This window comes from Pinus tabuliformis, chromosome J (genome assembly GCF_031772625.1).
Source record: "Pinus tabuliformis cultivar Carrire ecotype Pingquan chromosome J, CPIR1, whole genome shotgun sequence".
In the NCBI taxonomy this organism is placed as follows: Eukaryota; Viridiplantae; Streptophyta; class Pinopsida; order Pinales; family Pinaceae; genus Pinus; species Pinus tabuliformis.
The window spans coordinates 1,016,996,488-1,017,010,475 of record NC_142295.1 but is presented as its reverse complement, the minus strand read 5'-3'; the positions used below and the strand labels follow the sequence as shown (position 1 = coordinate 1,017,010,475).

At 37.8% G+C, this 13,988-nt stretch overlaps 1 protein-coding gene across 1 annotated transcript in view; it reads left to right on the top strand.

Annotated features, from left to right (window-relative positions):
• Positions 1 to 13,445, top strand: part of LOC149230313 (ATP synthase F1 complex assembly factor) — a 248,500-nt gene extending 235,055 nt beyond the window's left edge. The window contains exons 4-5 of the mRNA XM_089376039.1: positions 12,560 to 12,726; positions 12,886 to 13,445. Coding sequence (XP_089232165.1) covers positions 12,560 to 12,726; positions 12,886 to 13,023 — 305 coding nt within the window. The 3' untranslated portion in view covers positions 13,024 to 13,445. The remainder of the gene's footprint in view (positions 1 to 12,559; positions 12,727 to 12,885) is intronic.
• Positions 13,446 to 13,988: the final 543 nt, after the last annotated feature.

The window sequence follows — 13,988 nt, the reverse complement described above, 5'->3', positions numbered from 1 at the left end:
AAGGGGGAGATTGTTGGATGGTGTTGTCATTGATGTCAACCCTGGGGTTGACTGGGTTTGACTTTGACTGAAACACCAACCATTGATGTCAAACAGTTAATGAACGCTTTGTATAATTGTCTGGATTACATCAAGTTGGTAACTTGACTGTTGGATGGTTGAAAACCCAGGTCCTAGGGTTTGGGTTCCCTGGACTGAGGACATACCCCGACTTTGTCGAGGGTTTTTGAAGTGGCAAATCATTAGGTTTTTTTTGGAGATCCACGTCGTTGGATTCTCCTTGTTGGGATTTTTTAGGTGGTATGTGGTACGCCCCAAGAGGCCTCCCGGTTTGAGAGATATTCAAGTTTGAAGTTGAAGACCCTAGTCAATGGGTCGAAACCCCATGAGGTGGTGATGTAGTAGCTTCACCTTGGTCAGGTCAAAGGTCAAATGGAAATTGAATAAGTTTAATATCATGATCAATGGGTAATTAAAATTAAAACTAAAAGAAAAGGGTAACATTATTAAAATTAAATATTAATTATAACTTTAATTTTATTAAATTAAGTATTAAAGTTATTTATTATTTTAATTCCATTCTATTTAAAGTTTTTAAATTTTAATTTAAAACTATGAATTGCCTAAAGCCCTACAACGTCTAATTTTATGAAGCCCTTTCTCATGCCTAGAAGAACTATATATAACTATTCAGTAATCCTCTGTGGTATTCCCACTTAGCAATATTGCTAAGGGAAATATCCATCTTGCCCAATTTTGTCTTATTTCATGTTTTCACTTAGGAGATGTGGGTTCAGAGGCCCCACGTGAATTTTGGGATTAAGTGGGGGCCCAAACATTAGGAAGGAAGGGAAATATTGCGGCTCTAGTGTAGCTTGGGGGCCACCTCATGGAGAATTATGGCCCACATGTGGAAGACGCTCTCATTAGAGCGAATTTGGTGGGGGAAAGTCAAGTTGGGCCCACATCGGCATTTTGGAGGCTCTTTGATAAATAGAGCAAGAGGCACTCATTTTGGCATTCATTCATCTATATAGAAATTTGTCTTTGACATAGCACGCTTGAGCTGAAGCCAAGTCTGCAAGTGTTGTTTAGCACACGAGTGTCTTTGAGCGGAGATCTCAACCCTTGCTTCGGTTGACTTCGAGTGCCAACCCAAGGTAGGAGTTCCATCCTTTTCTGATTATTCCAGTCGTGGGAATGCGAGTTTGTGTGGAGGAGTCACTAGTAGCAGCGCAAGGACTGCGCAGTGCTTAGGGGAGGCACACTTGGGAGTTGAGGAGTGAAGGGAGTTTGGGCATGAGATTTGAGATGGAGTCCAGGGAGGTACTTTATTGGAGGTTGCAACCATTTTGGGGGATTTTCCAGCACTGCGGAGGAGCAACAAACACATAATTTGTTGTTGGTTACATCTTCTGCTTATGGAGGAAGGCCTAGCATTTGGGGTCAATTTTGAAGCGTCAAAACTAGTACAAACCCTTTCTGAGTTTTTCTGGGTTTTTGACAAGGACCTCAGAAATAATTTGGCAGAATTTTCTAGGTATATTTGAGGGGTCAAACAAGGGTCCCAATTAAGCGAGCAGCTAGAGGAGCTAGGGGAAATTTGGGCCGAAATTATGAGGTCAACATTTGGCCAATTCCTTCATGGGTTTTTGTGGGTTATTGGTGGAGATCCCGGGATTAATTTCCCGGAATTTTCTGAGCACCGAAGGAGGCCCTAGCAGTAAATCTTCACACCTAGCAGCTTATTTCTGGGAAGTTCAATGCAGAGCCAGGAGATGGAGCAGCAACATATTTGAGGGGGGATTCTTATTATTCATTTGGGCTTTAGCTAGCTTGCCTTGAGCAAGCCCAAGTGCACTCTTTCCAGCATCTTATTGTACCCTCTTCATATTATAATAAAATGGCTTAGCAGTGCAGTTTTTGGTTTTAAAATGGTGTTCTGATGTTTGAGTAATTTGCTGTGTGTTTTTGGCTATGTTTGCTTTGTTTATCATTGTAAATTTCCATTAGGAATATTACATCCTCCTAAATATACCAAAAACGAAAAATCTATTGTAATGATTAAGCTCTTAAATCCATTTTCCGGCCTATGGGAGTTAATGAGGAAATTTTTGAGAAGCAACGAAAGGATACTTTCGGTTGATGAAAATTTGTGTTCTGGCCCTAGTGCATTCAACCCTCTGTTAGGACAAGGCCACAAGCCTATTTTTCAACACTTATTGATGCCCAGATTTGCTCCTATTGAAGCTCCATACTTGTTATCATAGAGCAGTGAAGGATTGATATGATCTCTCTGTGGATTGATATAGAATCTTTCATCTTGGAAGGATGAGACTGTACAAGACCGCATTTAAGCTCTGAAAAGAATACGACTTGTTGACTAAACTTCTGCGGATTTGTGACTTCATTTGAGGAAGGATTTGTAGGGTTTTGTTTTGCAAAAGACTTCTCACCAGCCCCAAGTCTTGTTCTGAGCATCATGCCTTTCAAAAGTGTATAAATTGAATGGCTCATTGATATACTTCCGTGTAACATTGTTTACTAATATAAAAACCTGACAATACAGAGGATTTTTGAAAGGTTGAAGCAGTACTCATTCAGTTCAACAAAGAACATTAAGACTAGAATTGAAGCATAAACAATGAGCAATTATGTTTACTATTTGTCTTCATCCACAATGACATATTTTTGGCAGCCTATATATATATATATATATATATACTCGTTTCAGTATTTGACAGAAGTGTAGCCGACTATAAACTCTGGACTTGTATAATGCATATGAAGTCGTTTTGAACAAGTTTCGGGATTCAATGCGTAGATGAACTGCGATTAATGTCAATTGACTACCACAGACTCATTGATGAGTGATATAATTCAACACACCATGCAATTGATTTGAGGTCGAAATATTAAATTGCTAGCTTACCTAAAGTCAATATAATATTGGATTCATATATTGGCATGGGCGTGGGCCATCCTGACTTTACCTTACATGAGCATGGGCGCATGATTATAGTATATTATATTGGGTCCCACGTTCAAATACTTTATTTGGTTGCAATTTTGTTGCATAGTTTACAACAATTGGTGATTATATTTGGAGGGAGCATAAAAATTCATATATGTAGAGTAATTAATTTCCCTTTTTGGTTTAATACGGTCATATATAGTTACTTTGGGTCAAAATTGGGAATTGAAAAATATTGGGCAATTTTTAGAATTGTTAGTTTACTGTGTGGTTTAATATTATTTTTGAGAGCATTATTTAACTAAATTAAGAACCGAGAAAAGTGTTGAGATCAAAAGCATTTGCAGTAGTTGATAATGTTGGTATGAGCAATTAGGGTTTTGTTGCAGCATATTGTTTCAACATTCTATGATCCCAAGTTTGTCAAGGATACAACTTACAGTTGGGCATTGCTTGGATTAGTGGCATCTAGGTTTGTGCTCGTGGGTGCAAGTAAATAGTGATAGCAGTTGCAATATTACAAGATTGTGATGCTTGAGTAGATACAGTGACAGTGACAAGGTTGACAGGTATAGGTTGGGTAGAAGAAAAACTATTTGTTGACAAGTTGTACAACGGTCATATTGTTATTGAGTTTATGCCATTATCAAATATTTGGGTTCAGCATTTGCAGTTGTATAGGGTGTTTGATTCAGTGATGTTGGTAGCCAGCATTGTGAGGACATGAACGCTCATCTATTCATGTGCAGTGCAGTGATTCAATAGTAATGTATAGTGGCCTATGTGAGTAGTGACATGCAGGGGTCAGTGGTAGCAGTTTGTGCAATGATGAGCAGTGGTTAGCTTGTGCAATTGTTAGTTGATTTGGCAGCAAGGTTGGATGTGCAGTACAGTTATCAATTTGTGCAACATAGTGTAGTGATTTGTTTGGATAGTGTGTACAGTAATAAGTGGCTACCAGGATTTGATAGGTTATACAATACAGTAGTATCTTCTATTTAGTTATCTTATATTGATTCAGAGCACAAGGGGATCCAGTCTGAAATTGTGAAACATGGTCCGTCGGCTCTTCAGGGTGATTGAAGTCACCTTCAAGTTGTGGCCTAAGAACACTTCAAGGCAACAGGGTGGTGCTAGGGCATCTCGTACACTACACGCGGCATCCTTTCAGTTGGTGTTGATAAATCACAAGGTGTTGGAGCATCCTTTTAGTTGGGGTTGATAAATTACAGGTTGACAAAGCATCCTTTTGACAATAGCCGGTAAATATAGTGTTGGGGCACTCGTGAGGGGGTTGGAACCTTCTTCAGTTGTAGTTGAAAATTTGATGCAATTATTTTCTTTTAGAAGGAGAAGACAATTACTAAGAAGCGTTTAGTGGTTTTTGACCCGGAGGGGGTTTTCCACCTAAAAATCTTGTGTTTATTGTCTCTATCTTTCTGCATTGTTGTATGGTGTTGTTTATTGGTTTTGCTATCTGACACTGAATTATAATAATATTGTTGAATATTAACTAATGCTTTGAAAAAGATTAATTGAGTGTTGATTGCTAAAAAATACTGATTCACCCCCCTCTCAGTGTTTCCAACATTCTAGTATTAGACTTGCATATCTAAAACTTACCTCCAAGCATAAGTGTGGTTGTATAGACATCATAGGACAAAAATTTCCCCGATTCTTCTTCCATCTATTACGAAGTAAGGTTCCAACACGTGACCTCGCAATTCTCTTGGATGGATTTGTCCCCTTGTAGGAACGAAGGCACATGGATTTGTAAGGATTAGGGGAAGGGTATCATTAACAACGTAACAATAGACTTATTTCCTTCTCAATCTCTCTTCCTTGCAAGTCACCCCAATCTTTACCCTTTGGTAAGAATTTGAAAGGGGAATTTCTCACCTTAGATTAGGCATTTAAAATTAACCAAGATAATTGCATTTCACATAGTTTTGCATATCATCCTATCAAGTTGTCTTATGAGCATTTTCAATTTTACTTGCAATATTGTTATCTAACCCTTGTACTTGTCATCTATTGGCTCATGATTCTTTGATGTCATTGTTTATTTCTACTTGAGCATTTCCTTTACAAGTGCAATTTCCATTTATATTTGCATGTGATATTTTTAGTTTTCTCATATTTTACATCTTGATCTAACATTGGTTTTGTGGGATTACTTTTGATTGCAACTTGAATTCCATTTCCATTGTGCAAGTACTTGTTATTTACATTTGAGCAATTATTTGTAAAGCACTGGTCTACACTCTTTATCCTTTGAATGTCATATTGATCATCATTGAATATATCTTTTATATTGCTCATACATTTACATGCTTGCTTATATCTTGAATCAAGTTATCTTTGAGAAGTAGTTCCATTAACCTTAGTCTCCTAGAGCTTGTTTCCAACAAGTTTCCTTCACTAATCATTCTTAGGGACCACCCCCTTAGCTTAACTAGGAGAGAGCTTTAATAGAGAAAGTTGAGATTAGGTGAAAACCCCTTCTCTGAGTTTCCCACCAAGAACACACCTTGTGGGGTTGAAGATTTTTCCCACATTAACCTAGGTGTGCAAGCGAGATGGCAACAAGGTCATCAATATCTAGAGTCAAGACCCAAAAATTAAAACTAAAATTATCAATGGGCAATGAACATTAAAACAAAATGAGCATCAAGGAGTAAGTAAGTAAGTATGTATTTAATTTTATTAATGTCCAACAAATGACCACAAAAGTAGGTCAAAGGGACTAAAAAGTATATCCAATGTGAACACTGAGTGGGAGTGCAAATGCAAAGAGTGCTAAAAAGAAATACACACATATAGATAAAGCTAACATAGGGAAGAAATGAGATCTTTAATAAGTGAGTCTCCCAATATAAGTAACAAGGTCGTGAATCCAATGAAATCAAGGTTGTTGAGACATGTTGGCCAAGGGCGAGCTAATCTCTGGCTTGCTTATGGAGTCTACTAGAGCTATCGAAGGTGGGCATATATGTATGGCCCTGGGGAGGGATTAGGAGCTAGGGATACTCCTAACTTCCGAGGCCAAAGGGAAGAAAGTCTAAATAAAACTTTGATTGTTCCTCTGGGAGATCGGTGTATGCGGACGAGCAAAAGGCCCTTGACTCTGTATCTGTCTGTAAATGGTACCATAGGTCCTTGGTGGATGTGTGGACTGATGTATGGGTCGGCATCTACAGAGCAACCTCAATTATATACTTGAGGAAGGGCACGGAAGAGATATGCGGTCTCACAGCTGTATAGTTGGGGGCATTATGAGACTCGACTTGTCGCTTGTTGCTACAATCTGACGGGACCACCTGAAAGTAGGAGGTGAGCCTCCTATTTGTCCTTGGATGGGGTATGGCATGCAATATCTGAGATCTGTGGTGAAAAATATCCTTGATGGAAAGTGCTAGGCATCTTTGGTTGTAGTAGCGAAAGAAAATGGAAAGGGATATTTTCAACTCTCTATATAGGTAATGATATCGTCCTCTAATCTCATAGTATACGGGGAACCAAAAAATGAGGTGCATCTTGAACTTCGGCTCCTATAGGTGGCACAACTGGTAGACCTTTTGTGGAAACTAATTTTGGATCAATCTCTTGTAAGAAGAATGCATCCTCTAATTTGTCATAAAAGGGAATCTATTGGGTCTTGGTATGGGTGTGCAAGCCCCTTAGAAGGATAACCTCCCCAATTGCAAAGTACTATATAATATTAGCAACTTGAAATTGTTGTTGCCCCATCATATTTAGACCTATTCATAGATGCTTATAACTCCAACCCTAGGCAGGAAGAAATGCAAATAAATTGCAATAAAGAATATCCCTTGATAACTAGTTATTATTTCAGTTACATCCATTGGCATTGTAAACAATAATGATAACACAGAGATATAAAAATATTGTTTATATTGTTGCTTCCAAACAGAGAGATCCAACTTAAAACTTACACAAAGAAACTGAACTTTACTTGATAGACAAGACTAAATGCACATGATTCTTGGATTTTTACTCAAAACGTTTCCTTCAAAATCTTGTTGCACACACTCATCAAGTGCAAGATCCAGCGCATGGTCTCTAGTAGAGGCATATCACTTGTGATTGCAGTGCATTGATGCAAATTGTTGAAAACAATTGAATCACTTGTCTAGCTAGATCATATATCTGATTCTTGATGATTCCAGATTGCATGATACTTGGTTACTTGAATCACTTGAGAAAATCACCGATCAACATCACATCACATATAGGTCACTTTCCTTAATCAAGGTCTTTGAATCATTAATACATTTCTCAATCTCCACCACCTCCCAAATGCATCTTTTGGCAGGGGTCCACTGTCACGGTCGCCCTGGGCTTTTCAATACAAATATGTTGTTTGGTTTTATCTTAATGCTTTGCCGATGCTAACTTATCAATGCAGTTGTTCTCAACATTCACATAATTTGTATTGAATGACTTGTTTCTCTGGTATATGTCCTTCCACAGGAGCATAGGATAGAGTAAACTCCTTTGTGTAGCTATGGATCCGAGGAGTCTTTAGCCGAGTCCAACAGTTTCCCAATAATATTTAAAGGAGCAAACTTGAAAGGGGAATAAAAAATGCAAAAACGACTATGTTTTGTCTATTATACGGGAATGAAATTTTAGAGAGTTTATCAAAGAGAATTGATCAAAATAAGCCCTGCTAGATAAAGTAATTAAGTAGAAAAAATTAATGTGGAAAATTTTACCTCGGGAATAAATCGACAAGGGTCCAGAAATTGAACAAGTCGTTAACGTCGGGAGGTTTTTGAAAAAATCGGCAAAAACTTGACTATAAAATTATTCATTTAAAAAAAAAAATAACATCTAAAATATCCTCAACATCAAATAAATGCATGTCCACGTAAACATGAAAAGAAATCTAGTATATAATATGTATATGAAGTCTAGTGCTACATCACATATCAAAATAGTGAATCCAGTCTTGAATCTTGAGTCTTGACTCAATTTCAACTCTCAAGAGTCAAAATATCAACAAAAAATATAATAAATATATATCATGAGTCATCTACATGTCATAAAGTAATCAGTCACTGAGATCTCCTACCCCTTTTACGAGAATAAAGAATGGCTTTGCCTTTTCCTTTAGAGAAAGAAGGCCCTGCCCATGGGGCTACAAATGGACTCTATCATCCTCTAGAAGCAAAAAAAGGAGTTGGCCTCTATCCTCTGTTGTTGTCCATCCTAGATGGTTTCACCTCCTCCTCCTCATCCTCCTCCTGCTCTGCCTCTTGACCCTACTCCTCCTCCTCTTCTACCTGTGGCTCTCCCTCCTCTACCTCTAGTGCCTCTAGATCCACATCTAACCAATCAAGGATCGAGTCCATGTAGTCTCAACCCTCCATGCAACAGTGGTATCAATATTGTCCAATGAGATGGCTTCCACATTAGGAGCTTTCTGAAGTTGTCTCACCCACAATCGGAGATTGTAGTAGACGTAGACCATGTCATTGAGGCGTTGGGACTTCATTTGTATTAGGGTCATAGATTGTAAATTAGTACTTAGAAAATTTAAATATTAAAAATAGTAAAATGAATTCAAAATTTTTTTACCTGTTGCACTTTTTGTCGTGTATTTTGTCAAATACACTCCAGTTGTGCTCACACCCAGAGGAACTGCATGTTTGGCTGAGCACTCGAATGGCAAGCTTTTGGAGATGGGGTACTTTGCCACCATAGCTTGTCCACCAAGCATCTACAAGTTAAAAGAAAAATGAGAAACATAAAAAGAAAAGTTAAAACATAGAAATTCTAAGAGACAATGAATTCTGAAATTTGAAATTTGAAACAAACTGAATCTTACCTAGCATTTTGGTCATCCTATTCTTAATAGCCATGGTAAAACCAAATGTGCCACCTGTCATCCTATATATCTCCATTTCTTTAGAAATTTCATCATGTTCTTGCTCAAATGCCACCATCCTCTCAAGTCTCAACACAAGTGAGGAATACAACCATCACCTCGGCATCAAATTTAAAACCACAACAGTAAGAAAATGTGTGTCGAGGTAGATACCTATAGCATGAATGGGTCGATGGAGGGTATTGTTCCATCAATCATCAGTCACTCTCCATACCAATTGTTGTTTCTCTAACCTCTCGTCTCCCTTATCTTCATAATAGGCACGATCTGTTTTGACCTTATCCATGGCCTCATACAAGTAGCCCATTGCGGGCTTGTCTCCATCAACCAACCGAAGAACCTTTACCAAAGGTTCTGAAATGGCACACACCTCCTCTACTCCTGCCCAAAAGCTATGATCATATGAAACTAGTCTACATATGCCCTCTCCCTGTGGTTTGCAGCTAATAGATAAAGCACACCAATCTTGTGAAAGAAACATGCTCTTCACATTCCACATAGAATTCAACAGAGACTAAAAAGATATGAAAGTAGTGGCAAATCGTGTAATGGCAAGATGCACCAACTCTTTGATGTTAGTGAATCTTCTCATCAAGCTAAACACAAATGCATGATTATATATAAATTTTGTTATGCTCCTGGATGATTCAACAATATCCCTCATGAGGAATCTTACCTATATCCTCAAACATCAAGTCAATACAATGAGCAACACAAGGTGTCCAAAACAAGTTAGGATACCTATAGCATGAATGGGTCGATGGAGGTTATTGTTCCATCACTCATCAGTCACTCTCCATACCAATTGTTGTTTCTCTAACCTCTCGTCTCCCTTATCTTCATAATAAGCATGAACTGTTTTGGCCCTATCCATGGCCTCATACAAGTAGCCCATTGTAGGCTTGTCTCCATCAACCAACCGAAGAACCTTTACCAAATGTTTTGAAATGGCACACACCTCCTCTACTCCTGCCCAAAAGCTATGATCATAAGAAACTAGTCTACATATGCCATCTCCCTGTGGTTTGCGGCTAATAGATAAAGCACACCAATCTTGTGAAAGAAACATGCTCTTCACATCCCACATAGAATTCAACAGAGACTAAAGAGATATGAAAGTAGTGGCAAATCGTGTAATGGCAAGATGCACCAACTCTTTGATGTTGGTGAATCTTCTCATCAAGCTAAACACAGATGCATGATTATATATAAATTTTGTTATGCTCCTAGATGATTCAACAATATCCCTCACAAGAAGAATCTTACCTATATCCTCCAACATCAAGTCAATACAATGAGCAACACAAGGTGTCCAAAACAAGTTAGGATACCTATATCATGAATGGGTCGATGGAGGGTATTGTTCTGTCACTCATCAGTGACTCTCCATACCAATTGTTGTTTCTGTAACCTCTCGTCTCCCTTATCTTCATAATAGGCACGAACTATTTTGGCCCTATCCATGGCCTCATACAAGTAGCCCATTGCGGGTTGTCTCCATCAACCAACCGAAGAACCTTTACCAAAGGTTCTGAAATGGCACACACCTCCTCTACTCCTGCCCAAAAGCTATGATCATATGAAACTAGTCTACGTATGCCCTCTCCCTGTGGTTTGCGGCTAATAAATAAAGCACACCAATCTTGTGAAAGAAACATGCTCTTCACATCCCACATAGAATTCAACAGAGACTAAAGAGATATGAAAGTAGTGGAAAATCGTGTAATGGCAAGATGCACCAACTCTTTGTTGTTGGTGAATCTTCTCATCAAGCTAAACACAGATGCATGATTATATATAAATTTTGTTATGCTCCTGGATGATTCAACAATATCCCTCACAAGAGGAATCTTACCTATATCCTCCAACATCAAGTCAATACAATGAGCAAAACAAGTTAGGATACCTCTCCATAAGCAACCTGCCAGCGACAACATAATTTGCATCGTTGTCCGTTATGACTTGGACAACATTTTGTGGACCTACTTCCTAAATGAAGATGTCCAACAACTCACATAATAAACGTGCATCTTTAATGTGTGCAGATGCATCAACAGATTTCTTAAACATTGTCTTCTTGGGACTACTAACCACGAAGTTAAGAAGGGTCCTACCCTTCTAGTCAGTCCAACCATTTGACATGACTGTGCATCCAGTGTGTTTTGATGATGACCTAAACTGCTCCAATCTAGCAGTGCAATCAGCCTTTTCATTTTGAAGAAGAGGCCCTCTCAACTTTGCAAAGGTAGGGGCTTTGTACCCTGGGACAACAACAACAACATCAAACATAGGTTGATAGAATGGTTTGGTCTTGGCAATGCTTGTGCACTAGGTGTGGTTCTAGGAACAAAAAAGGATGAGAAAGTTGAGGGGTTGGGACATGTGGGTGTGAATGTGATGCTGAAAAACCACTCTCACTTCCCCCCACCCTTGAGGCCCCTACAAGTTGGCTTTTTACCGCTGCCTTGATGTCTTTGGCCTCCTATTTATCCATCAATAATTTAATGCCCTGCCAATGATTTCTGGAGTTGGATTTGGGCAATGTTCTATATTTTGCCCTGGAATTTGCCCCAATTGGAATTTTAATCTGTTGACACCCCCTAATATATGTTTGCCACATGACTTGCAAGTCAAATACATTCTATTGACCACCCCGTATTCGGGTATAGGATCAGGTTCACCATATTCCCACATAGGGTCCAAATTCCTCGGCATTTTGTTTGAAACTTTAAACTTGAATTTGAACCTAGGGCACAAAAAAATTTGAAAAAAAACAAAACTTGCCCATCACATAAGAAGCAAACGCAAATGTAATTGTTGATTTTAAATTTTAAATGTCTCTCCCCACTCACTTGAACACACTCAGATTCACTAAACGAGGGTTTGAATTTTTTATTCTTGAAAGTTGAAACATGTAAACAATCTAAACATTTTGAAGTTTTGATTCAATCTAGATTCTAAACAATGTTTTAATTCAAATTTTTAAGCAAAAATAAGTTAAAAACAAAATAATAAAAAGATTTAAGAAGCCATTTGTGTAACAAAGACACAGAGAAATTAAAATACATACCTGGCAGCAACAAATTGGCACCTTGAGTCTCTCACGTTGAGCAGTGGACAAATCTCCAAATCCACACCACAAAACTAGTAAATCTCCTCCTCTTGGGCAATGGCAAACACCTCCTCTCTCCACAAGGATGAATGGTAGAAAGAAGAGTGAAAAATGAGTGTGATTTTCGGCCTTTTCCCTCACTTATCTGCACCCTGGGTGGGCTTCACGATTTTTTGGTTCGACTCCCGATAAAATACCGACTTTTTTGATAACATCGCGCTAAACAAAAAAATCACCAAAAGGTCAGCCGATAAAATCGGCTAGCCCAAAAAATCGGACTTCGCTGATTTTATTGTGACTTTTTCCACACTCTGAAAAATGCATCATGAGATTAAGAAATATTTCTGTTCTATATGTTGTCTGTCAAATTGGTGGGAAATAGCACTATTTTTTCTGTGAATGTGATTCTTATATTTACATGTATAGATCATGATCTCCAAAATCATATCCTGAAAGAGGAAGGAGCATTTTGGTTTATGTTGTTGTTTCTGAGATGTACATGTGTGATCTTTATCACGATCTCCAAAATCATATTCTAACATACAAAAAAAATGCGCAGCGAAAATGCCTCATATGATTTTCACCGGTCTTGAGGATTATAAGGCAAGAGGAACCCAAGCTGCCCCCTATTTCACTGTAACTTATTACAAGGAATTTGCTGAAAGCAAAGGTTTGGTACTGGTTCGAGGAGATATTGTTTTTACCAGTAAACTAAGTGATGAAGAGGTATAACTTCAATATATTAGTTCAATTGAATGAGCGAGTTCTTTATTCAAGGGAATATTAATGGCTTCTAGTCTGTCTTTATTACACATGAGCAATATATGGCTTGATTATGTGATGCCTGCCTCTTGTGTTAAGCTTTGTATGAATTATTTGCTGCAGGCAACATGGCTTCTTGAAACTACACAGTCATTTTATTTGAATGACTCAAGGTACAAGCTAGTTGAGCAATTCAATAAAGAAACTAGTGAGTTTGAGTTCAAGGATGTCCTTCAAACACTTGAAATGCCATCAGGCTAATACGTGTTCCACTTGCATCTATATTTTCTTCGATTACAATTTCTGCGTTAAAGTCTTTATTTTTTTCATATTGTTTATCACTGTGTGTCTCCCAGCATTATTAATCTGGCCATTTGATTAATTTTACCAGTGCTATTTATTTGGTCATTTGATTGATTTGACATTATCATGAATGCCTATGGCAAATTGTATAATTTTTTAGCCAGATATTACTTGGTATCTGTAATGCTCATTGAACATTTCCAAACAACCCATAAACAGCAATAACATGCTTGTTTTGGTTGCACTAAGTGTGTCTGACAGTATTGGACAAATACTGTATATTTCTTTTTGTCGACACGAATGTAATAAAGCTGCAAAGAGAGATATTGCAAGGGGCTTCATCATATTAGTAATCAAGGGGAAAAATTATGAAGTGCATACATGCTTGTATTTCTGGAACTCTACGAGTCTTAACAATGTTGGACATGTACGTTGTACGTTGCTTTTCAGGAGAAAACTGTCGAAATCCTTTGAATGGAAATGTTGTTAGTGGCTTTGTTAGCGGCTTTACAATATAAATCAAGGCAACAGAATGAAAAAAATATCTTAACATGGAATATTATCAAGTTGCTGGTGCGTTGTTCGCTAGAGCTGGATATTTCGTCTATACAAGAACTTAGATATGGTTTCATCTTCCTAGAAGATAAATAAAATATATAACTAGTGATTTGCCTACAACTTTATACCTTTTATTATTTGTAAAACCTTAGAAGTTTATGCACTGAGCTTCAACAAATTAAACCAAGCCAGAGGTGATGTTTCTTCATAATATTTTAAAATCTGATATAGGATGGTTACGAAATTTTGTGAAGTATGAGCTCATAACACCTTGATTTGGCTCTTCTAAATTTGGTTACAACAATATTTAAGACTCAATAATATTTTAAAATCTGATATAGCATGATTAAGAAATTTTGTAAAGT